At 37.8% G+C, this 27,835-nt stretch overlaps 1 protein-coding gene across 1 annotated transcript in view; it reads right to left on the reverse strand.

Annotated features, from left to right (window-relative positions):
• Positions 1–13,173, reverse strand: part of SLC6A16 (solute carrier family 6 member 16) — a gene marked incomplete at its 5' end in the record, with an annotated part of 34,618 nt that extends 21,445 nt beyond the window's left edge. The window contains 7 exons of the mRNA XM_082367194.1: positions 10,150–10,391; positions 10,564–10,674; positions 10,910–11,085; positions 11,297–11,423; positions 11,612–11,769; positions 12,203–12,713; positions 13,162–13,173. Of these exons, the coding sequence (XP_082223320.1) occupies positions 10,150–10,391; positions 10,564–10,674; positions 10,910–11,085; positions 11,297–11,423; positions 11,612–11,769; positions 12,203–12,713; positions 13,162–13,173 (1,337 nt within the window). The remainder of the gene's footprint in view (positions 1–10,149; positions 10,392–10,563; positions 10,675–10,909; positions 11,086–11,296; positions 11,424–11,611; positions 11,770–12,202; positions 12,714–13,161) is intronic.
• Between the last annotated feature and the right edge of the window lie 14,662 nt (positions 13,174–27,835).

Below are 27,835 nucleotides of genomic sequence, written 5' to 3' on the forward strand. Positions count from 1 at the left end.
ATCAATAGTACATACAGAGGAATGGATCAGCGAGCTGGAAGACAGAGTTGGAAATCACTCAAGCTGAACAGAAAAAAAGGAAAAAGAATTTTTTAAAATGAGGATAGTTTAAGAGGCCTATGAGACAACATTAAGCATACCAACATTCTCATTTTAGGAATCCCAGGAGAAGAAAGAGAGAAAGAGGCAGAGAACATATTTAAAGACATAATAGCTGAAACTTTCCCTAACATGAGAAAGAAACAGACATCCAGGACCATGAGGCACAGAGAGTGCCAAACAGGATTAACCCAAAGAAGACCACACCAAGACACACTAATTAAAATGGCAAAAATTAAAGATAAAGAGAGAATATTAAGGGAAAAGCAACAAGTTATGTTCAAGGGAACTCCCATAAGGCTGTCAGCTGACTTTTCAGCAGAGACTCTACAGGACAAAAGGGAGTGGGATGATGCATTTAAAGTGATGAAAGGTAAAAACCTACAACCAAGAATACTGTACCCAGCAAGGCTTTCATTCGGATTTGAAGGCAAGATAAAAAATTTTACGGACAAGTAAAAGCTAAAAGAAACCAGCTTTAAAAGAAATGTTAAAGGGACTTCTCTAAGCAGAAAAGGCCATAACTATAATAGAAATGTAAAAATTACAAAAGGAAAAATCTCATTGGTAAAGGCAAATATACAGTAAAGGTAGTAGATTAATCACTTATAAAACTAGCAGGACAAAAGACAAAAGTAGTAAAATCATGTATATCCACAATAAGTACTTATGGGATATACAAAACAAAAGGATGTAAAATATGATGTCAGAAACAGTAAACATGGGGTGGGAGTAAAAATTCAGGGTTGTTAAAATGTGTTCAAATGTAAGAGATCAGCAACTTAAAATAATTTTATATATATATATATAAACTTCATGGAAATCACAACCAAAAATCTATAATAGGGACTTCCCTGGTGGTCCAGTGGCTAATTCTGTGCTCCCAATGCAGGGGGCCCAGGTTTGATCCCTGGTCAGGGAACTAGATACCACATGCTGCAACTAAGAGTTCACATGCCGCAACTAAAAAAAAAAAAAGAAGATCCCACATGCCTCAACCAAAGATCCCGCATGCCACAACGAAGATCCCACACGTGGCAACGAAGATCCCACACATGGCAACAAAGATCCCGCATGCCGCAACTAAGACCCAACAGCCAAATAAATAAATAAATATTTTTTTTAATCTATAATAGATACACACACAAAAGAGAAAGGAATCCAAACATAACACTAAAGATAGTCATCAAATCACAAGGGAAGAGAGCAAAAGAAGAAAGGAACAAAAAAGAACTACAAGAACAACCCCAAAACAATTAACAAAATGGCAATAAGTATACATACCTATCAATAATTACTTTAAATGTAAATGGACTAAATGCTCCAAACAAAAGACACAGAGTGGCTGAATGGACACAAAAAGAAGATCTATATATATGCTGCCGAAAAGAGACTCACTTCAGACCTAGAGACACACACAGATTGAAAGTGAGGGGATGTAAAAAGCTATTCTATGCAAACGGATACAAAAAGAAAGCCAGGGTAGCAATACCTGTATCAGACAAAATAGACTTTAAAACAAAAACTGTAAAAGAGACAAAGAAGGACATTACATAATAATCAAAGGATCAACCTAAGAAGATATGACAATTGTAAATATATATGAACCCAATATAGGAGCACCTAAATACATAAAGCAAATATTAACAGACATAAAGGAAGAAATTGACAGTAACACAACAATAGTAGGGGAATTTAACACCCCACTTACATCAATGGACAGATTATCCAGAAAGAAAATCAATAAGGAAACACTGGCCTTAAATGATACATTATACCAGAGGGTTTAATAGATATATATAGAATATTCCATCCAAAGGCAGCAGAATACACATTCTTTTCAAGTGCACATGGAACATGTTCCAGAATGGATCACATGCTGGGCCACAAAACAAGTCTCAGTAAATTTAGGAAGATTGAAATCATATCAGAATCTTTTATGACTAGAAATCAACTACAAGGAAAAAACTGCAGAAAAAAAACCCCACACAAACACATGGAGGCTAAACAATATGCTACTAAACAACTGATGGGTCACTGAAAAAAAATCAAAGAAGAAATTTAAAAAAAAATACCAGGAGACAAATGGAAATTAAAACACAACAATCCAAAATCTGCAACAAAAGAGGCAATAATATACAATGGGGAAAAGACAGCCTCTTCAATAAATGGTGTTGGGAAAACTGGATAGCTACATGCAAAAGAATCAAACTGGACTACTTTCTCATACCATATACAAAAATAAACTCAAAATGGATTAAAGACTTAAATGTAAGGCCTGAACCATAAAACTTCTAGAAGAAAACTTAGGCAGTACACTCTTTGACATCAGTCTTAACAATATATTTTTGGATATGTCTCCTCAGGCAATGGAAACAAAAGCAAAAGAAACAAATGGGACCTAATTAAGCTTAAAGGCTTTTGCACAGTGAAGGAAACTATCAATAAAACAAAAAGGCCATCTATTGAATGGGAGAAGATATCTGCAAATGATATATCCAACAAGGGGTTAATATCCAAAATATATTAAGTTTTTAAAAAATAGATGAATGGATAAAGAAGATACACACACACACACACACACACACATATATATATTATGGAATATTACTCAGCCACAAAAAATAATGAAATCTTGCCACTTGCAACAACACAGATGGATCTAGAGGATATTATGCTACATGAAATAAGTCAGACAGAGAAAGACAAATACTGCATAATATCACTTACATGTGGAATCTAAAAAACAAAACTAATGAACACACATAACTAAACAGAGTCATAAATACAGTCATAGTTACAGAGAACAAACAGATGGTTGCTAGAGGGGAAGTGTTGGGGAGGAGAGAAATAGGTGAGGGAGATTAAGAGGTATAGCTTTCAGTTACAAAATAAGTGAGTCACAGGTATGAACTGTACCATGTGGAGAATATAACCAATGATTATGTAATATCTTTGTATGGTGACAGAAGATATCTAGACTTACGGTGATCATTTTGAAATGTAGAAATATCGAATTACTGTGTTATGTACCAGGAATTAACATAGTGTTGTAGGTCAATTATACTCCAAAAACAAAGAAACTCATAGAGAAAGAGATCAGATATGTGGTTACCAGAGGCAGGGTTGGGGGTAGGAGGAATTGGATGAAGGTGGTCAAAAGGTACAAACTTCCAGTTATAACATAAGTACTAGGATAGGTGGAATCAGAGGTAAGTTGGTGAACTTAAAGATAGATCAATAGTATTATACAATCTGAGGAACAGAGGAAATCATATTTTAGAATATAATGAACAGAGCCTCAGGGACTTATGGGACAATAACAAAGAGTTTAACATACATACACATAATTAAGAGTTCCAAAAGGAGAGGAGAGAATGAGGCAGAAAAAAATATTTACAGGAATAATGACAGTTAAGTTCTCAAATTTGGTGAAAAGTACAAATTACAAAGCTTAGCCAACCCCAAGTAGGATGAATTTTTTTTTGAATGCCTTCTCATCAGAAACTAGAGCTCAGATGTACATTCTACCCTGCTTCTACTTAATGCAACTGAAAGTCCTACACGTGGAAGGACTCTGAAAAGTGAACGGTAGCTGGCAGCTGGGGGAAGGAAAGTTGAATTCAAAGTACCACCAAATTGGCAGTGAGTTTACAATACTTTTTCCCTATAGTACCTTCTGGTCTGGACTCAAAGGTAGCCTGAAACCCAGAACTACCTATCAGGTGTGGACAGAAAGAGTTCCGAGAGAAAAGTCCTATATTTCAGGTCCAAGGAAAAGAAAAGAGGCCTCAAATTTCAGAGAGAGCAAGAGAAATCCCCTGATTTTTCTTCCTTTTTTCTGTTTTATCAAACATGTCAGACAATCCTGCAGCAACAATGGTGGCTATGGCACTGGTGGCTGGACAAGCTACATACATCTGAGATGGAAACCCTCCTCTAATCAAATAAACTGTGATTCCAAGTACATGGATAAGGGAGGAAAATCCCTGTTACTTTAAACATTTTTTTTCTATTCTTTCAATGTGTAGCCCTGGAGACAGATGCAGCTGACGAAAGGAGTAGCAGAGCAGAGAAACTAAAGCCCTAGTTTTCTAGGCAGAAAGCCAGTTAGTGGGGCTTCTAAGAGCTGGAAAGTGTTGGGGAGACTTCAGGTAAGAGGGAGCTCAAGAAGGTGATCCTATGAAGTGTTATATGAAATCCTGGGCAGCACAGGATTATATCTGACCCTAAACAGCATTCAAAAAATTCTGACAACTGGAAAACAGGGTATACCACTTCCCAGCTTCCAAACTGCTGGTGGCACATAACCAGGGCAGACCCAAGTAGCACTGCGAAGACTGAAAACTGAACTGACACTGGAACCACAGCCCACAGAAGTTGGAAAGATGGGTAGAAATTTACAACTTAAATCTAACTGGGACAGTTGCCTCATAAAACTGTAAAAAAAAAAAAAAAAATCAACATTTTCCAAATGAATACAGTCTCATATATATTTTAAATAACCATAATACAATATGTAATTACCTAATTTATAAAGAACCAGGAAAACCTCAATATACCACAAGGAAAAAGATAATCAATACATAACAACCCCAAAATGACACAGCAGTTTTAGTTATCAGACTTGAAAGCAACTATTACAATCATACTTGGAGAAGTCAAAGCAAACACCTGAAACAAATGGAAAAAGGGACTATCAGCAGACAAAAGATATAAGAAAAATACTAAGTGGAAAATTTTATACCTGAAAAATACAATAACAAAAAATTCACTTCAATGGCTAAATAACAGAATGAAGATGACAGAGGAAAGAGTCAGTGACCTTGAGGATAAATCAATAGGAAGTATCCAATATGAACGACAGGAAAAACAGTGGGGAAAAAAATATACAGAGCCTCAGAAACCTATGGGACAATAACAAAGGGCCTATAATCTGCGTCATCAGAGTCCAGAATGAGAGTCAAACTGAGTGCAGTGCAGAAAAAATATTTGGAGAAACAATGGCTGAAAAATTTCCCTGAAAATTTGGCATTTGGCCAAAGTCATAAAACTTTAGATTCAAGAAGCTCAGCGAGCCTTAAACATGATAAACCCAAAAAGCCTATGCCCAGACACATCAAAATCAAACAAACGAAAATTAAACATAAAAAAATGCAGAATATATAGTATTTGTGTCTGGGTGTGTGTATATATATAAATATATGTATAAAATTTATATATATATGACTTTGTTGTACACCTGAAACTAACAACACTGTAAATCAACTATACTTCAATTTTAAAAAATTGTTTTTAATCTGAAAGCCGCCAAAGAAAAATGACACATTACATATAGAGGAACAACCATTTGAGTGACTACGTTTCTCATCAAAAATGGAGACCAGAGGGACTTCCCTGGTGGTGCAGTGGTTAAGACTCTGTGCTCCCAAGAGGGGGCCCGGGTTTGATCCCTGATCAGGGAACTAGATCCCACATGCATGCCACAACTAAGTTCACATGCCACAACTAAGGAGCCCACCTGCCACAACTAAGGAGCCAGTGAGCCACAACTAAGAAGCCTGCGAACCTCAACTAAGGAGTCTGCCTGCCACAACTAAGACCCGGCACAACCAAATAAATAAATAAATAATTCTTTTTTAAATTAAAAAAAAAAAGAAATGGAGACTAGAAAGAAATAGTACATTTTTTAAGTACTGAAAGAAAAGGACTGTCAACCCATAGTTCCTTCAAGAAATAAGGGTAAAATAAAGGCATTGTTAGATAAAGGAATTTCAAAAAATTCATTGCCAACATACCTGTAACATAAAAGAAATGTTAAAAGTTTTTCAGATGGAATGGAAATAATACTGGAGGGAAAATTCAAACTTCAGAAATGAAGGAAGAGCAACAAAAATGGTATCTAGGTAAGTATAACAGGATATTTTTATCCTCTTAAGTATTACAATATGTATGTCAGTTGAATATTACTCAGCCATATAAAGGAACGAAACTGAGTTATTTGTAGTGAGGTGGATGGACCTAGAGTCTGTCATACAGAGTGAAGTAAGTCAGAAAGAGAAAAACAAATACCATATGCTAACACATATATATGGAATCTAAAAAAAAACAAAAAAACCCAAAATGGTCATGAAGAACCTAGGGGCAAGCCAGGAATAAAGACACAGACCTACTAGAGAATGGACTTCAGGATACGGGGAGGGGGAAGGGTAAGCTGGGACAAAGTGAGAGAGTGGCATGGACTTATATATACTACCAAACGTAAAATAGCTAGCTAGTGGGAAGCAGCCGCATAGCACAAGGAGATCAGCTCGGTGCTCTGTGACCACCTAGAGGGGTGGGATAGGGAGGGTGGGAAGGAGGAAGATGCAAGAGGGAAGAGATATGGGGACATATGTATAACTGATTCACTTTGTTATAAAGCAGAAACTAAAACACCATTGTAAAGCAATTATACTCCAATAGAGATGTTAAAAAAAAAGAAAAAAAAATTTTAAATTTAAAAAAATTTTTTTAATTCTAAAATTAAAAAAAAAAAAGTATGTCAGTTGAAAGTAAAAATTATAACCTTGTTTGATGGGATTTTCAGTGTATGTATATGTAGTACATATGACAACCATAACATAAAGGGGGGCAGATAAAGGTCCTATTATGATAAGGTTTTACATTTCACTTAAAGTGGTAAAATATCATATTAATTCTAAGCAGACTGTAAAAAGTTAATAGCACACTTTCATTGGGTTGTTTGTCTTCTCACTGAGTTGAAAGACTTCTTTACATATTCTGGATAACATATACAGTTGATCCCTCAACAAAATGAGGGTTAGGGGAGCCAGCCCTCTACACAGTTGAAAATCCATTTATAACTTATAGTCAGACCTCCACATCCACGGTTCCTCCGTATCCAGTTCTGTATCCATGGATTCAACCAACCACAGATCATGTAGTACTGTAGTACTGACTATTGAAAAAAAACGACATATACAGTGGGCCTGTGCAGTTCAAACCTGTGTTGTTCAAGGATCAACTGTGTACAGAATATATAAATTCCTCCAATTTTGTGACATGTACTTTCATTATCTTAATGGTATCTTTCAAAGAGAAAATGATTTTAATTCTGGCGTTGTCCGATTATTAACAAGGGCTTACCTACTAGGGGCAATGAGAACTCTAAAGAATAGAGGAACAGCAGAGATAGAGGATAACAGGCAATACCATTAGGCCTAAGGCAGGCTAATAAGAAAGGAATGAATATGGAAGAGTGATTCCCAGGATATCTTATTAAATTTTTCAAAAGTAAAAAACTAGAATATACACAGTACGCTATATTCTGTGTAAGAAAGAAGGGTAAATAAGAAAATAGACATATTTCTACTTATTTTTACAAACACCAGAAGTATAAACCAAAAAATAATGAGTTTCCTGCAAGGGATGGGTAGGAAATGGGTTGAAGTGATGGTGGGGGAGTGATATTTGAGTATCTTTTTATATAATTTTGTCTTTTGAAACCACATTAATGTTTAATAAAAAATAAAATCAAGTTTGGAGGGGCACTGAGATGACATACAAACAGAGACAAATGAACATAACTGTATTTCAAGTGAATAACATAACCACATTGAATAGAGGAATAAAGAACTAGCCCAAGTAATTTCTGAACACAGCATTTTGACTGTAAAATTCAGGATAAAGACAAAAAGTTGTCAACAAATACCTGGGAAACCTGGGATTAGTATGTTTTTGCAATAGTATGGACTAGCAATTCTGTAACTATGTTCCATGTATTCTAGCATTGGGATTAAGTAAATGGGTGTGTGTGTGAAAGACAGACAGACAGAGAGACAGTGAGAGAGAGAGAGAATTACAATCCTATCAACACTGTGGAAAGTAATTTGCATTATCTAGTGAAGCTGAAGATACATGTTGTAGACTGAAGAAACATGGCCATGGTATTTTGCAGCTCTTCCCATCAAGAGGTAAAGTCTGTTTTTCCACTCCTTGAATCTGGGGTGGCTCTGTGACTTCCTTTGACCAAAATGTAACAGCAGTAACAATGCGAGCATTCCCAAGCTTAATAGGCTTCAAGACATTTTGCTGATTCCACCTTTATTCTCTGTAAGCTGCATGTGAGGAAGCCCAAACTAGCCACAAGGTGAGGCCTCCCTGAAGAAAACAGGCCTTGCTGAACTGCCAACTGACTGCAAGTGGAGTGAGCCCAGCCAACACCATGTACAGCAGAGCAGTGCTGTCCCATTTGGGCCCAGCTGAACACAGACATGTGAGTTAACCCACCCAAGCCCAGTAGAAGAACTTTCCAGTCAACCCACAGAATCATGAGGAAATAATAAACCACTGCTGTTTTCAGCCACTTACTTTTGGAGTGATTTATCACATAGTAATAGATAAGTACACCCTAACAATCTCACTCATACTTATATACCCTAAAAAAATGTGCACATATGTAGTACATAAGGAAAATGCATAAGAATGTTTAGAGCAACGTTGCTTTAACAGCCAAAAACTGGAAAGATTCCAAACGTCCACCAATAATAGAATTGGTAAATGAACTTCAGTATGTTCATTTACTGGAACATTATACAGCATTAAAAAGCACAGACTAGAGGTATGCACAATATGGATGAATCTTTCAAACATATGTTGAATAAAAAAGGTAAAACATAAAAGAATACAAAGAAAATGTACATGTAAATGAACAAATTAGACTACACAGATGGACACACTAAACTATATTGCTTTATGTAAGTGTTCAAAATAAACTATATTGCTTAAATAAGCAAACATATGATAAACATGTAAAGAAAACGAACTAATTATCATAAAAGTCAGGATAATGGTTACCTCTAGGAGGGAGGAAAGAGGTTAATAATTAGAGATACATGGAGAGCTTCTAGGGTCATTCTAGTTCTTACCGTGGGTGCTGTTTATTTTATAGTTCTTTACATTGCATATTTTGTTTTATGCATGTTTCTATATGTAAGTAATATATAACAAAATGTTTTTAAAAACATTAAAAATACCATTACACTGCCACCAGACTGTCAAAATTTTAAAGTTCGACCAAGTTTAACCAAGTGTTGTGCAGAAAGTGAAATACATGGAATTCTCACATATCATAAACCACGTTGAAAATCAGACAACATATGTTAAGACTGAAGGTGTGCCAACCTTATCCAGCAATTCCATTCCTAAGTATATACATTAGAGAACTCTTGCATGTGTGCATCTGTATATGCCCAGCCTTTTTCTGGAATGAAATCGTGGCCATTTGCATGGGTTAGGATTACCAGGGACAAATTCAGCTTAGGTTTGCCTCCTCTGGGAGTCCTTCTCTGAGTAGCTCAGGCAGAGTGAACAGCTCTGTCTTCTGTCCTCCCCATCACTCCTGCTGCTGGTTATCATGAGTTTAAGACCGTATAATCAAGTATCTAACTCCCCTCCCCTCCTCCCTCCAAAACTAAAAACTCAGTGAAGGCAAGGACTGTGGTCTGATTCACCTGTCCAAGTCTCTGCGTTACACAAGGAGTACTTTCTAAATGTCTGATGGATGCTTTTGAAATTAATGCCTAAAGAAGTTAAAAAATGGGGTGAGCAGACAATAAAGGCTCTAGTTCTGAGTCCTTCTGGGGTTTAAGTATGATAGACTGACAGAAATCCCTAAATTTCGGAGCTGACAGTAAAGAATGTAGGCATTCAGAAAGTAGAAAGGTCTCCAGATGGCTGTGGTCATGGATGCTCTCTGGGATTAGAGTAACCTTGAACGCTTGCATAACTCTGTGGTGGTACTCTGAGGTAGACAGTTGGCAATTTTCAGAGTTTTAAGATTTCTAGGGCTAGAAAAATGTTCTGAGAAGGACAATATATGACAGGGATTCTATTGTCTGTTTTTCACTATAGGGGAAAGTAGAGGTTCGCAAGTGCACCTGAGGTTGAGATGTGTGAATGTGGGTCTTTGTAGCGACTTTAAGGTTAGGCTCTCTGGGTTTTGTAGTCCCCTGGGGCTGGGACCCTCAACTAAGAGGTTGGCCTTACTTCTCACTGCAGCGGTGTGTGAGGACTGTGGCCCAGAAGCCCAGGACAGAGCAGATAAAAGGTGTGAAAAGCAGCATGGAGACCAGGTTAGCCAGAGCCACAACAAAGGCATCACTGAGACAGCTGTTGGACGGTTGCATGTGCGAGGATATGGAGACAATGGAGCCAAAGCCGAGGCCCAAGGAAAACAAGACTTGGTTCCCTGCTCGGTACCACATGTTCACGTTGTACATATCTGATATCTAAAAAGGGAGAAGACAATTGTTAAGGGGAGATGTCAAAGAAGGAGAGGAGAACCTTAACAGAAATGGGGAGAAAGAGAGACAGACAGAAATAATGGGGAAAGGATGCGATAAGAATAGGCAAGAACTGTCCTCCAAGGCCTGATAGGGGAGTGAGGAAGGTACACCTTACCTTGATAACTGCCAAATACCGAAGGCCAAATACTGCCCCATCCAGCAGTATACTCCGGATGATGAAACAGAGGATGATGAGATAGCTCAATGATACCAAGACATATATTACCTGAATTGAGAGTGGGACAAAGCATGTACCAGTGGGAGTCAACCATCAGTCAGCAGTGATCAAAAGTGCTGAATCAGAAATAAGGAGGAGTAAGAAGACAGCTTCCAGCAGGGGTCAGGGGCTAGTGGGAGTAAAAGGTCAGAGGGAGTGAGAAGTTAGGAGATCAAAGAGTAACAATGTTAGGTGAGGGCTAAAGCATCTGACAATGTCAAGGAATCAAAAACAGGTGGCTCACCTTCCCGGTGGACTTGAGCCCATTAATCGTGAGGGCACCAAGAATACACAAGGACACGAATAAGGGCAGGCTCAGACTGAAGACTGGTGGCCCACCATCCTCAATTCTGTCTGAGGCCTTCAAAGTCATCCGGTACCAGAAGTACAGGGAGGGTGTCGTCCGTGCACATTCAGGATCTGAGGGGACCTGGCTCTGGACATGCCTGCTAGACAGGGTTACCCCTCCCCTCTTTAGCCCCTCCGCCACTACCCCCTCCTCCTTCCCCCTCCCATTTCTTCTTCCTTCCCCTATCTTCCTCTTCTTTATCGCTCCTCACTCCTTTCTCCTTTTCCAAATTCCCTTCCACCTCTCTGTTTTCCCCCTTCTCATCTTTCATTTCCCCCTCACCAAGGCCAGTGGAGTTCTTCAGTAAAGGACATTTCTCCCATGGAACAGGAAACTGGAAGGACTGACCCAAGTAGAAGAGGGTCCAGGCACTGACCACATTCAAGTACAAGCCAGTGATGAAGCACACCTAGGGGCCAGGGAGGAGGTGGCTGGGGAGGAAGAGTGGGGACAGGAAAAAGGAGGGGATTTGACAGAGGACTGGGGAACTGAAGGAACCTGACCCATGGAAGTGAAGTCATGGGACCCATTCCAGGACAAGGGTTGGGGTGGGGAGGGGGTGTAAAGGGTAGGCCTGGGCAGCCCAGGGCTCCTCACCATGAAGCTGGTATACCCTACACCACCAATCCAGGGGCTGATGACCTTCCACACACCAATGGTGCCCTGACGAGTCCTCTGACCAGCTGCCATCTCCAGGAAGAGGAGAGGAACCCCAAGCAACAACAGCAGGAAGATGTAGATGATGAGAAAACTGCCTGTGCAGGGGATTCGAGGAGGAGCTCTTAGAACCATCAGGCTTTTCAGTGCCTGGACTTCTTCATGGGTCCAGGAAAACACATTCCCCACCAGTGACCTCCTCAGGGCCACCAGCATCAGGGATCAACTGTTTTCACATCCCTCACAGTCCCAGGTGCCCAGTTCTTTGGTCCCCAGTTCCTGGAAGACCCAAATACCTAGTGTGCACCCCCACCCCGATCCCAGCTTCTAGCCCCACCATCCTCATGTTCAGATATCCTGCACCTCTACCCCTCTCATGATCCTTGATGTTCAGGCACCTGGCTCCTACCCTGCTCAGAGCACCAAGTCTCTAGCCTCTACAGATTCCAGAGATCTTAAAGTTTGAAGCCCAGACAGGCCTCCGTCCTGCTAGCCCCTTGTGGATCCGTGATTCCTGGTACCCAGACTTACAACCTCCGCTGTGAAGCCACAGGTAGCAAAAATGCCAGAGACTGCCTGGCCTCATGGAGTAGCCCACCTGGGCCAGGATGTACTCAACCTTGCTGGACCAGAATGGACGAGTAAAGAGAACCTCACTCTTTTCCTTCTCTGGCACCTGAACTTTCGCAGGTAAGAGTCTCTGTTTCAGGACTGGGGCAGCTTCTACCCCCGATACAGAGGTTGGCTTGGGTTGGCTGGCCCTGCTCTGAGCCTCACAAGCTTGCGTCTCCCAGGCCTGAGCCCTTGCAGCCCGGGCCTCCAAAGCCTGGGCCTCTGAAACCCAGGCCATCAGAGACCAGGTCCCTATGCCCTTGTCTTCCCAAGTTTGGCTTCCTAGGGAACTCTCAGCAGATGAGGCTTTTGCCAGTGAAGATTCTGAAGCCTGGGCCTCTGTCGTCATTCCAGGCAGACTCTCAGGAGCAGCTCCAACTCTTTCAAGGGAGGGTTTGCCTTTCTGAGTAGACCTTAAGGACACCAAAAACTAGATTTTAGATTTTAGAGTCAAGAAATGACTGAGTTCCAAAACAATCCTCAACACCTCCTTAAAGGAAAACTTGCATTTCTGTCCCTACCACCACTGAAATTCAAAGCACACAAAAAAAATCTCTTACATAGGTTTTATTTCTTAGAAATATTTTAGTGCAAGGGATAAGGGTAGAAATAGCCAAGCTAATAGTTAGGAATCCCACTCAAAGCATTTCTGAAAACTTTCAGATATACTCCGTACAGAGGGAAGTACCATTTACAGTGGGCTTCTGAATCAAAGAAATGAATTTAATACTAAATCTGCCTGGTAAACCAACCTTAGAAAAGCTGTTTTACTTCTCTGAGCTTTCTCACCTGTAAAACACTCAGGTCTCTGTTCAAATATCACCTCACCAGAGATGCCTTCCCTACCAACCTATCTAGAATAGCAGCTACCTACCCACAATTCTTTCCATCCCGCCCACTTTTATTTTTCTTCATAGCATTTCTCACCTCCTGATGAAATTATCTATTGATTGTTAACTAGTTATTATCTAACTGTGCCCCCCCGCCCCACTGCTCTACCCCCAGCAAGTGGACGGTGCTCTACCTCATATCTGGGGCCACTCTCCTCTCTGTTCTCTGTGCTTCCACCACTCTGACCTTTTGTTGGCTCCTCAAATGCTCTACAAGAGAATGGGCAAGGATCATGATGAACAAGAAAAGGAAAAAAAAAAAAAAACAGGATGTGGAAGAGGGGAAGAGAGAGGGAACTGGAGTTTTCTTTCAGAGGGGGAAGGAGCAGCAGAGGCAGCAGGTGCATGCCAAGGCAACACAGGCACATGTGGGTCACAAGGATAAATCAATTGTGAGACACACTGTTTCCAAAGAGTTCTTAGTAGCTCAGGAAATGCTTACATTTCAATGACAGGTTAAAAAAACAAAACTCAGATATAAATTTCTATGTTTAGTTCTACCTCTACTACATTTAAAAATGCAATTAAAAAAAGAATTAAAAAATGCAATGAAAGAAAAGGCTGAAAGAAAATACATTAAGATATAGAAGACAAAAGGATTATAGGTATTTTTATAGCCTTCTCTCTGATTTTAAATTAGTTTAGTAAACTGTCTAAAAAAAAGTGTTACTTCAATAATCCAGAAAAGTATGCATCAATAAGTAAAAATTGGGACTTCCCTGGTGGTCCAGTGGCTAAGGCTCGGCACTCCCAATGCAGGGGGCTCGGGTTCGATCCCTGGTCAGGGAACTAGGTCCCACATGCCGCGACTAAGAGACCCTGTATGCCACAACTAAAGATCCTGCATGCCACAACAAAGATCCTACGTGCTGCAACTAAGACTCAGCACAGCCAAATAAATAAATAAATAAATATTTAAATAAGTAGAAATTAAAAATAAAATGATACTGGACACAGAAGTCAGATTGAAGGAGCTCCCATCAGCCAAATCTGGGACAACTGCAGCATCAAAATAAATAATAATACTAACAGACGAGAACCCACAGAATAAAATAAGAATCTATAAATCCACAGTGATACAAATAAGGAAAAGGAAAATCTCTTCCTTACAGTAAAATGCAAACTAATAAATGTATGGGAATGATGAAATCAGAAAATTATCATTTGCAATGAGAGTAATAATTGACTCAAGCAAGAATCATTAATTGTTGCTCACACAAGAAAGTCTGGGTACTTCCCTGGTGGCGCAGTGGTTAAGAATCTGCTTGCCAATGCAAGGACACGGGTTTGATCCCTGGTCCAGGAAGATCCCACATGCCGCGGAGCAACTAAGCCCATGCACCACAACTACTGAGCCTGCGCTCTAGAGCCAGCGAGCCACAACTACTGAACCCACGTGCCACCACTACTGAAGCCCGTGCGCCTAGAGCCCATGCTCCGCAACAAGAGAAGCCACCACAGTGAGAAGCCCACGCACTGCAAAGAAGAGTAGCCACCACTCGCTGCAACTAGAGAAAGCCCGCGCACAGCAACAAACACCCAACGCAGCCAAAAATAAATAAATAAATTTTTAAAAAAAGAAAGAAAGTCTGATAGGGGCAAATAAGTACTTGTATTAATGTATCTCCCCACAAGATATTCTCCCCCCCAAAAATAGAAAATAGTACTTTTACAGTGTTAAATACTACCTTAACCAAGTAATGAAAGTCAATTGATACCATCTGCTTCCTGATATGAGGCACTGAGAAGAACACAACATCATTTCAGTGGTATTCCTACCAAAAATGTATAACCAGAATCTAATCATGAGGAAATATCACCAACCGAAATTGAGGGAAATTCTATAAAGTAACTGGCCTGTATTCACTAAAAATGTCAAAGTCAGGGAGACAAGAAAAGACAGAAGAATTTTAAGTCCAAAATTACAACTGTAACTCTCAAGTGATGTCAAAATAAGAATACTGGAACTTGAAAAACATCTGGGTTGGACTTCCAGTTTCTGATTCCCATGTAAGGCAGGCCTTGCCACTCCATCCTAACAAGTAAAAACCTGCACAGACTGAAAAAAAAAAACAACTCTTCTTGGATCCCTAAGGGAAGTGAGGACACAGGGCAAATCACTGCCCTCAATATTGAAGAAACAGGCAAATACAAAGATTCACTGAATAATGACTGGAGCAGAGACTCATGAGCAAAAATCACCATAGAACCTGTACCAGGATAGGAAAACCTGACTGTAATTGACGAATTGCTAGAGGTTCATTGTGGACAACTCTGAGAGTTTAAAACTCCAAGGGCCACAGTCATTTGGTGAGGGGCACATTTTTGTGAGTTTAACATCCAGGAGCCCGACCAGGTTCTTACAGAATATCAGAGATAAATTCCCTTGTGCTTCCAGCAGGGGGAGGGAAAAAAAGAAACATTTTGAACTGCTCCAGAGCACTCTGTTCTTAACAAGGCCTGCCCTCAGGAAAAACTAGTTAACCAGAGCCTACTCTGTTGGGGTAATATCAGAGTCTAACCCACCTAGGGCAAGGAAATATCCAACTCCAGCCCACTCTAGTCATCCTGCCCCACCTAAAAGGAGAGGGGAAAAAAACCCTGAGAAACACTTGTAAAGTTCACAGTCCAGAAACACAGGCTCACTAAAAGACTGAGATCTAGTCACAGGATTACAGAACATTTCCCCTCACCCTACACCTTACCATCACATTACTAAAGGCCTATTTACAGCAGTTCCTTTTACCCATTATATCATATTCAGCCTATCAAGAAAAAAATTAAAAGGCATACCAAAAGGCAAAAAAACACAATTTGAAGAGACAGCAAGTGTCAGAACCAGACATGGATGGGATGTTGAAATCATCAGACCAGGGATTTAAAACAACTATGACTGGACTTCCCTGGTGGCACAGTGGTTAAGAATCCGCCTGCCAATGAAGGGGACACGGGTTTGATCCCTGGTCCGAGAAGATCCCACATGCCGTGGAGCAACTAAGCCTGACCACAACTACTAAGCCTGCACTCTAGAGCCTGCGAGCCACAACTACTGAGCCCACGGGCCACAACTACTGAAGCCCGTGCGCCCTAGAGCCCACACGCCGCAACTACTGAGCCCAAGCACTGCAACTACTGAAGTCCGCGTGCCTAGAGCCCGTGCTCTGCAACGAGAAGCCACCACAATGAGAAGCCTGCGCACCACAACAAAGAGTAGCCCCTGCTAGCCACAACTAGAGAAAGCCAGTGCACAGCAACAAAGACCCAACGCAGCCAAAAACAAACAAAAAAACTATGATTAATATGCTAAGGGCTCTCATGGATTAAGTAGACAGCATGCAAGAACAGATGGGCAATGTAAGCAGAAAGATGGAAATCCTAAGAAAGGACCAAAAAGAACTGATAGAGATTAAAAAAAAAAATCCTGTAACAGAAATGAAGAATATCTTTGATGGGTTTATTAGTAGACTGAACATGGCTAAGAAAATAATCTCTGAGCTTGAGAATATCTCAGATAGAAACCTCCAAAACTGAAAAGCAAAGAGAACAAAGACTGAAAATCAGCAGACAGAAAATCAGTAAGGATATAGTCGAACTCAACACCACCACCAATCAACAGGATATAGTTGGCGTCTGCAGATTAGTTCATCTAGTAACAACAGAATACACATTTTTCTCAAGCTCATTCACCACAACAGACCACACTCTGGGCCATAAAACACCTTAACAAATTTCAAAGACAAGAAGTCATACAATGTCTGCTTTCAGTCCACAATCAAATTAAACTAGAACTCAATAACAGAAAGATAACTGGAAAAATCCCCAAATATGTGGAGAGTAAACAATAAATTTCTAAATAACACATGGGTCAAAGAAGAAATCCTAAGAGAAATTTAAAATACTTTGCACTAAATAAAATACAACTTACGAAAATTTGTGGGACCATGCAGCAAAAGCAGTGCTTAGGGGGAAATTTATAGCATTGAGTGCATATACTAAAAAAGAAGAAAGATATAAAACCAATAATCTAAGTTTCCACCTTAGGAAACTAAAAGAAGAATTTAAAAGTTAAATACCAAGTAAACAGAAGATAAGAAATAATAAGAATCAGAGCAGAAATTAAAGACAGGAGACTTCCCTGGTGGCGCAGTGGTTAAGAATCCTCCTGTCAATGCAGGGGACACGGGTTCAAGTCCTGGTCCAGGTAGATCCCACATGCTGCAGAGCAACTAAGCTTGTGCGCCACAACTACTGAAGCCCACGCGCCTAGAGCCTGTGCTCCGTAACAAGAGAAGCCACCGCAATGAGAAGCCCGCACACCACAACGAAGAGTAGCCCCCTCTCACCGCAACTAGAGAAAGCCCGCACACAGCAATGAAGACCCAACGCAGCCAAAAATAAATAAATAAATTTATTAAAAAAAAAAAAAAAAGAAAAATTGAAGACAGAAATCAATAGTGAAAATCAACAAAATCAAAAGCTGGTTCTTTGAAAAGATCAATAAAACTGATAAGCTTTTACCCAGGGTAACTAAGAAAGAAAGAGGACACAAATTACTAATATCAGAAATGAAAGAAGACATAACCACAAATCCAATGGACATTAAAAGGATAATAAAGGGATACTATGAACAATTCTATGCCCATAAATTTGATAACCTAGATGAAATGGAACTATTTCTTGAAAGACACAATCTTCCAAAACAGACAATTTAAATAGGCCTGTCTCTATTAAAGAAATTGAATAAATAATTAATAACCTTCCAAAACAGAGAAAGCACAAAGCTCAGAGGGGTTCACTAATGAATTCTATCAAATATTTAGGGAGGAAATTATACCAGTTTTCTACAATCTCTCAGAGGACAGACACAGAGGAAATAATTCTATGACACCAGCATTACTCAGATACCAAAACCAGACAAAGATATCACAGGAAAAGAAAACTACTGACCAGTATCTCTCATAAACATAGATGCAAAAATCCTCAGACTTCCCTGGCAGTCCAGTGGTTAAGACTCCACGCTTCCAATGCAGGGGGCGCAGGTTCAGTCCCTGGTCAGGAAACTAAGATCCCACACGCCACACAACGCGGCCAAAAAAAAAAAAAAATCCTCAACAAAATATTAGCAAATACAATCCAACAATGTATAAAAAGAATTATACACCATGACTATATGGGACTTATCCCAAGTAAGCAAGGCTGAATGAATGCAACATTGAAAAATCAATTAATGCACCAACAGGCCCCTGAAAAGATGCTCAACATCACAAATTATTAGAGAAATGCAAATCAAAACTACAATGAGGTACCACCTCACACCAGTCAGAATGGCCATCATTAAAATGTCTACAATCCGCCTGCCAATGCAGGAGACGTGGGTTCGAACCCTGGTCCCACATGCCGCAGAGCAACTAAGCCCATGCGCCACAACTACTGAGCCTGCGCTCTACAGCCCGTGAGCCACAACTACTGAGCCCCTGTGCCACAACTACTGAAGCCCGTGCGCCTAGAGTCCGTGCACCACAACGAAGAGTAGCCCCCGCTCACCACAACTAGAGAAAGCCTGCATGCAGCAACGAAGACCCAACGCAGCCAAAAATAAATAAATAAATTAATTAATTAATTAAAAGGTCTACAAATAACAAATGCTGGAGAGGGTGTAGAGAAAAGGGAACCCTCCTACACTGTTGGTGGGAATGTAAATTGGTGCAGCCACTATGGAAAACCGTATGGAGGTTCCTCTAAAAACTAAAAATAGAGTAGCCATATGATCCAGCAATCCCACTCCTGGGCATATATCCAGACAAAACTATAATTCAAAGAGATATATGCACCCCTATGTTCATAGCAGCACTACTTGCAATAGCCAAGACATGGAAGCAACCTAAATGTCCATCGACAGATAAATGGATACAGAAAATGTGATATATATACACAATGGAATATCACTCAGCCATAAAAAAGAATGAAATAATGCCATTTGCAGCAACATGGATGGCCCTAGAGATTATCATACTAAGTGAAGTAAGTCAGAAAGAGAAAGGCAAATACCATATGATATCATTTATATGTGGAATCTAAAATACGACACAAATGAACATATCTATGATACAGAAACAGATAAACAGACATAGAGAACAGACTTGTGGTTGCCAAGGAGGAGAGGGGGTGGAGGAGGGAAGGACTGAGAGTTTGGGATTAGCAGATGCAAACTATTATATACAAGATGGATAAATAGCAGATGCAAACTATTATATACAAGATGTCTTGTATAGCACAGGGAACTATATTCAATACCCTGTGATAAACCATAATGAAAAAGAATATGAAAAGGAATAAATATATGTATAACAGGATCACTTTGCTGTACACCTGAAACTAACACAACATTGTAAATCAACTATACTTCAATAAAATTTTTTTAAAATAAAATAAAATTGTCAGGCAGAACTGCATTAAAATTCACTGGATAGTCTAAATAATGTAACAGATATAACAGAGCAAAGAGTCAGTAAACTTGAAGATGCCCTCATAGAAATCATCCAACTTCTGAAAGAAAAAGGGGGAAAAAGATGGAAGTCACAAAGTCTTAGGGATCTGGGAGGCCAGTCAAAAGGTCTAACAATGGATAAGCCTTAAAGGACAGGAAAGAATGAAAATAAGTCAGAAAAATATATTTGAAGAAATAATGGCAGAAAGCTTCCCAAAGTTGGTGAAAGAGATAGGCTTCTATCTAAAGAAGCTCAAAGAATGCCACACAGGATAAATACAAAGAAAAACATGTCTAACATGAGCACAATCAATCTGCTGGAAATCAAAGATAAAGAGAAAAACCTTGAAAGCAGCCAGAGAAAAAGAACATATTATATACAAGGGAAGAATACTAAATGCTGTGTACTTCTCATCAGAAATTATGGAGGCCAGAAGGGGATGAATAACATCTTCAAAGCATAGAAAGGGGGAAAAAAAGACTGTCAATCAGAATTCTATAATCAACAAAAATATCCTTAAAAAAAAAAATTCAAATAAAGAGAAACTAAGAGAATTCATCACAGCAGACCCACACAACAAAGATGATGAAGGAAGTTCTGAGAATGAGGGTAACAATGAGGGAAACTCAGATCTTCAGGAACAAATAAAGAATGCTGGAAGTGGTATATATGTGGGAAATATAAAAACTATATTTTCCTCTTATTTTCTTTAAAATACACATGGATTTTTAAAACAAAAATTATAAGTTGTATCAGCCATAAAAAAGAATGAAATAATGCCATTTACAACAACATGGATGGACCCAGAGATTGTCATACTGAGTGAAGTAAGTCAGAGAAAGACAAATATCATATGATATCGCTTATATGTGGAATCTAAAAAAAAATGGTACAAATAAACTTACTTACAAAACAGAAATAGAGTCACAGAGGTAGAAAACAAACTTATGGTTTCCCAAGGAGGAAAGAGGGGGGAGGGATAAATTGGGAGCTTCGGATTCACATATACACACTACTATACATAAAATAGATAACTAATAAGAACCCACTGTATAGCACAGGGAACTCTACTCAATACTCTGTAATGACCTATATGGGAAAAGAATCTAAAAAAGAGTGGATATATGTATATGTATAACTGATTCACTTTGCTGTACAGCAGAAACTAACACAACATTGTAAATCAACTACACACTAATAAAAATTAATTAAAAACAAACAAAAAAATTATAAGTTGTAGGTTTTATACTGCATGGTAGATGTAAAACACATTGGAAGTGGTGGGGGGGATGCAAATACTGGACCTATATAGTTGCAAGATTTCTACATTTTATGTGAATTGATAAAATATTAACTCTAAACAGACTATAAAAAGAATATGAATTGTAATCCCTAGAAAACTGTAAATAAATGTTACAAAGAGCTATAGTTATCAAGACAATAGACAAATTAAAATGAATACTAAAAATTATTCAAACTATCTAAAAGAAGATAGAAAGGAGAAACAGAACCCCAAAATGAACAAAAAGAAAAATAATAATAAAATGGGAGACCAAAATCCAACCATATCAATTACAGTAAAGGTTTTTAGTTTAAGCATTCCAATTAAAAGGCAAAAATTGTCAGGATAAATAAAAAAGCAAGACCAATTAGATGCTTCTGAAGAGATGTGCTGTAAGTTCAAAGACATAGATGAAAGTCAATTACTAGAAAAAGATATATCATGCAAATTAAGCATAAAAATGCTATAGTGGACTTATTAGAATAACATAAAATTGTCTTTGAGATAAACAGTATTATGAGATATAAAGAAGGACATTTACTAATAATAAAGGTCAATTCATCATGAAGACAACGTTTACAAATGTGTACAAACATAACAAGTCCCAAAATACATGAAGCAAAAGTTTACAAAAGTCAAAGAAAAAATAAATTAATTCCAAAATCATGGTAGAAGTTAACACCCTTTCAGTAACTGACAGAAAAAAATAAGACCAAAATATCAGTAAAGATAAGGAAGATCCAAAAATGCTATCAGCAGCTTTGACCTAAATGATATTTATAGAACCTCAGAACTGCAGAATACATACACTTTACCAGTGCTAAGCCATAAAACAAGTATCAATAAATTTACAAGGATTGAAATCACAGAGTATGTTCTCTGACTACAACGTTAGTAAATTTAAAATCAGTAACAACATATTTAAGGAAAATTCCAAATACTTGGAAATTAAAGAATATATTACTAAACAATCCATAGGTCAAAGAATAAATCACAAAGAACTACCAAACATTTTAAACTGAAGGATAATAAAACTATAAAATACCAAAATTTGTGGAATGCAGCAAAAGCAATGCTTAGAGAGAATTTTATAGCTTTACACGCTGAAATTAGAAAAGAGGTTTAAAATCAATGTCTTACAAGAAGGTTTCAAGAAAAGAAGTAAATCTAAAATGGAAAAAAGGAAACTATAAATATAAAATCAAAAATCAATGAAATAGAAAACAGACACTAGATGAAAGTAAGAAAGCCAAAACTGGTTGTTTGAAATGATCAACAATAGGACAAAAAGAGATATGCGCATCACCAATATCAGGAATGAAAGAGGATTATTACTACATACCCTATAGACATTAAAAGGATAATAAGAAAATATTATAAGAATTTTATGCCAACAAACTTAACAACTTAGATGAAATGGGGGAATTCCTTAAAAATACAACTTAACAAAATTGATATCAAATGACATGGGAAATCTGTATAGTCCTATGTCTGTTAAATACATTGAATTCCTTATCAAAACCCTTCCCACAAAGAAAATTCCATGCCCAGATGGTTTCAAATAGTGAATTATATAGAATACTGAAAAAAAAAAAAAAACACACCAAGAACAAGTACTTCGAAAACAGAAAAGGAGGAAACACTTCCCAATCCATTTTATAAGGCTACCATTACCCTAATGCCAAAACCTGATAATCATATTAGTAAAAGAGACCATTTAAGACCAATATCTTCATGAACATAGATGAAGACAAAAATCCTCAACAAAAGTTACAAAGCAAATCCTGCAATATATAAAAGAGTAATAACTAATGATCACGTGGAGTTTGCCCCAGAAATGCAAGGTCGATTTAACATATAAAAGTAGCAAGGTAGGAGACTTCCCTGGTGGTCCAGTGGTTAAGACTCTGTGCTCCCAGTGCAGGGGGGCACTGGTTCAATCCCTGGTTGGGGAACTAAGATCCCACATGCCGCAACACGTGGCCAAAAAAAAAAAAAAGTAGCAATGTAATTCAGAAATAAACCATATGGTCCTTTTTTTTTTTTTTTTTTGGACCATGATGCACAGTATATGGGATCTTACTTCCCTGACGAGGGGTGGAACCTGCACCCCCTGCATTGGAAGCACAGAGTCTTAACCACTGGACCACCAGGGAAGTCCCAGCATATCGTTTTTTGATTCTTGAAATAGAATACAAAGACAACCAACCGGGAAAGAAAAGTCCTTTCTGGAATAACTGAATATCCATATGAGGAAAAAAATGAAACTCGAATTCCATTTCACACCATATACAAACATTAATTTGATATGAATCATTGATCTAAATGTAAAATCTAAAACTATAAAGCATTTAAAAGAAAACAAAAGAGAATACCTTTGTGACTTAGGGGTAGGCAAAAATTTCAAACATAGAACATAAAATGCAATAATCTTTAAAAACTAATCATTTAGATTTCACCAAATTAAAAACCTCTGCTCATCAAAAGACTTAAGAAAATCAATAGGCAAGTCAGAGACTAGGAAAATGATCCTGAGATATATAGTTGACAAAGACTTGTATTTAGGGAATATAAAGAACTCCTACAGCTTAATTAAAAGATATACAACAGGGGTATGGGAATAATAGGTACAAACTAATTATGTATACAATAAATAAGCTACAAGGATATACTGTACAACACATGGAATATAGCCAATATTATATAATAACTATAAATGGAGTATAACCTTTAAAACTTGTGAATCACTATGCTGTATACCTGTAACTTATGTAATACATCAACTATACCTCAATTTTAAAAAGATATACAATTAAAAATGGGTAAAGGATTTAAAAAGACACTTCACAAAGACATACAAATGGCCAATATATTAATACATCTGAAAAAAGGTCCTCAACATCATTAGTTATCAGAGAAATGCACATTAAAATCACAGTAATATACTATTAAACCCCACAAATTAAGTATAATTGGTACAAGACTAATGGTGTCCCCCCAGATACTTTGCAGAAATAAACTGAAATCTTTCCTGGAGTAAGACACCTTAATTTTAAGGCCTTAAATTATTCCTACAAACAACTTGTCAAGAACAGGGAGAATCATAGCACATAAGGGAAAAAGGGCACTAGTGAGAACTGACAGAAACAACAGATGGCAGAATCAAATGAAGAAAGACATCAAATAAAGGAATCATTAGACAAAGTCAATAAAATAACTGGTTTCTATTTTTCAAGAAATAAAGGAAAAGTCTGAAAATATCTGAAGGGAACAGGACTCTATAAAAAGTGATTTCACAGATTTAAAAAGAAATGTAGGACACAATAATTGAAATTAAAAGTTTACTGAATGAATTTAACAGTGGATTCGATTCTGCTGAAGATAGTATTTGTGAACCGAAATACTTAGGTCAGAAAAATAACCAAGAACATAGCACAAAGAGATAATGACATGGAAAATACAAAAGGAGGTTAGTAAACACAGAAATCAAAGAAATTTTTGAAAGTCTAACAGATATTTAATTGTTCTTTTCAGAAGGTTAGAACAGAAAATGGTGCAGAAACAATGTCTGAAAAGATTAAGACGATTTTCCAGAACTGGTGAAATAAACCAATCTCAGATTCAAAAAGCCCAACGAAGTCCAACGGAGACCAAAGGAACTCTGTATACAGACATATTATTTTATATAAAACACTTCAAAACACTTATAAGAAGAATACAGACTATTGCAAAGGAGAGACATAAGGGTGACTTCTCAATATCAAAAATGGAAGCCACAAGACAATGGTAGGATATGATCAACATATTGAAAGAAAAAAAGCCTGCTAATCTAGTACCTTAAATCCTAATAAAATATTTTTAAATGAGGGTAAAATAAAAATAGTTTACAAACAGACAAAAACGTTTTGACAATCAGTCACGAACACATCTTCATTAATGGAAATTCTAAAACGTCTTTCAAGCAGAAGGAAAGTAATCCCAGATGGGTGATTTGAGAACCAAGAGAAACAAAAAATACATATGTAGTAAATATGCAAGAAAATACGAATGAAAAAAATAACTATATGAAACAAAATAATAATGTCCTGGGAGGTTAAAAAGTAAAAATAAAAACCATCAGACTAATAAAATATAAGTTGAGAAGAAAGTAAATAGAATTCGAATATTTTAAGTTCTTTGCATCTTCTGGGAGAAGGGGAGACATACTGTAACTTCAATAAATTAAGTGTGCATTTTTTAAGTTCTCAGGTGATCACTAAATAAATACAGAGTGTACAACTTTATAAGAAAGAGAACAATATAATGATTTAAAAAAAATACTGGTCTGTTTACCTACCAAAATTGATAAAATTAAGAAGATTAACACCAAATGCTGGCAAAGATGTGGAGCACCTGGAACTTTCATACACTGTTGCCAGGAGTGTAAATGGTACAACCATTCTGAAAAAGGTCTAGCAGTTTCTTATGAAAATGGGCTTTTTAAATCTTAGTTTCTGGGGCTTCCCTGGTCGCGCAGTGGTTGAGAGTCTGCCTGCCGGTGCAGGGGACACGGGTTCGAGCCCTGGTCTGGGAGGATCCCACATGCCGCGGAGCGACTGGGCCCGTGAGCCACAATTACTGAGCCTGCGCGTCTGGAGCCTGTGCTCCGCAACAAGAGAGGCCGCAATAATGAAAGGCCCGCGCACCGCGATGAAGAGTGGCCCCCGCTTGCCGCAACTAGAGAAAGCCCTAGCACAGAAACGAAGACCCAACACAGCCATAAATAAATAAATAAATAAATAAAAATTGTATAACTTTAAAAAAAAAAAAAAGATTTATTTAAATCTTAGTTTCTTATTAAACTGCTAGACCCAGTAATTCCCCTCCTATGGATTTACCTAAGAAAAATAAAAACATATGCCACAAAAAGACTTTTACAAGAACAGTCATAGCAGTTTTATTCATAATAGCCAAAGCTTAATGAAATAGAAAACAAACAATAAAATCATCAACAAAGCCCAGAAGTTCTTTGAAAGAACTAATAAAGTTGACAATCTTCTAATAAGCTTGATCAAGAAAAAGGAGGACTTCCCTGGTGGCTCAGTGGTTAAGAATCCGCCTGCCAATGCAGGGGACATGGGTTTGAGCCCTAGTCCGGGAAGATCCCACATGCCGTGGAGCAACTAAGCCCATGTGCCACAAATACTGAGCCTGCGCACCCAGAGCTCGTGCTCCGCAACAAGAGAAGCCACTGCAATGAGAAGCCCATGCACCGCAACAAAGAGTAGCCCCCGCTCACTGCAACTAGAGAAAGCCTGCAGGCAGCAAGGAATCCCCAACGCAGCCAAAAATTAATTAATTAATTAATTTCTAAAAAATAAAAGAAAAAGGAGGAAAAGTACAAATAACCAGTACTAGGAATTAAAAAAAGGGGACATTACTATAGATGCTGCAGATATTAAATAAAGAATATTAACATTATTGCACCAGTAATTTCAAAAAATAGGTGAAATACTCAAATACCTTGTAAAAATTAACCAAAGAACTACCCAGGAAAAATAAAGAACCCAGGAAGTCCTATAATCATTAAATAACTTGAAACTGTAACTGAAAATCAAACACACATATGTGTTCGTGCACACACTTACACACACATATATACAAACCTTTCTAATACTAGATGTCATTAATGGCAAATTCTACCAACCTTTAAGAAAGGAATGCTCTCCTAGAAAACAGAAAGAGGAACACTCCCCAACTTATAAGACTAGCTCAACCTTGATACCAAAATTTATCTGAAAACTCAAAAGCCCAAAAATAGCTAAGATACTCCTTAATAAAAACAAAGTGAGAAGACATGCTCTAACAAGTATTAAGCCTTATTATAAATTTGTAGTAAGGCAGTGTGAATTGAGACAGGGACAAACAAATAGGCTAATGGAACAGAATAGAGAGCCTAAAATTAGACTTATCGTTATATTAAGTCTGATACATGATAGATATGCCTTAGCAGACCTGTAAGTAGGGGGTGAACTTCTCAATAAATGGTGCTGGGGCAATTGGGTATCCATACAGCAAAAAAAAGAAACTGACCCCTACCTCAAATAACTGCAAAAATCAATCTCAGATGGACAAAAGAAGTAAATGTGAAAACAATACTATAAAATTCTAGAAAATATAAAAGAATGGAGAATCACTGTCTTATACTACTCCAGGGAACAAAATTACTGCTGATGTGAATGGTGCCCCTTGAAACACAACACCTTGGTATAGGAAAAGATTTCTCATAAAAGACACAATAAGCAATGACCATAAAATTTCAATTTGATACATTTTACTACATTAAAATTAAAAACTTCCTTTTTTGAAAAGACCCCAAAAGGAGAATAGAAAGAAAAACTGTAGAATGGGAGAAGATACCTGCAACCTACATAACAACAAATGACTAATATTCAAAAGATATAAAGAACACCTACGAATTAGGAAGAAAAATACGGACAACCCAATAGGAAAATGGGCAAGAGGCTTGGCAGGCACTTCATAAATATTTTATAATATTTAAATAATCATTAAATAATTCATTTAATTAAATTATCCCAATAACTATTACAAATATGTCATTAATAATCAGTGAAAGGCAATTAGAATTACAATGAAATACAACTGCACACCAACCAGACTGGGAAGAAATGGAAAAGTCTAATAATACCAGGTGTTGATGAGATGTAGAGCAACCAGGAAGTCTCATCCTCAATTAACGTTACTGTATATTGTCATAACTACTTTGGAGAACAACCTAGTATTAGTAGTAAAATCAAATATACACATACCCTATGGCCCAACAACTCCCAATATATTCCCTAGAGAAACTCTTTCACTTGTGCAACAGAATACAGTAATAATAATAACTAAC

This window comes from Balaenoptera borealis (assembly GCF_965194805.1).
Source record: "Balaenoptera borealis genome assembly, chromosome: 19".
Classification (NCBI taxonomy): domain Eukaryota; kingdom Metazoa; phylum Chordata; class Mammalia; order Artiodactyla; family Balaenopteridae; genus Balaenoptera; species Balaenoptera borealis.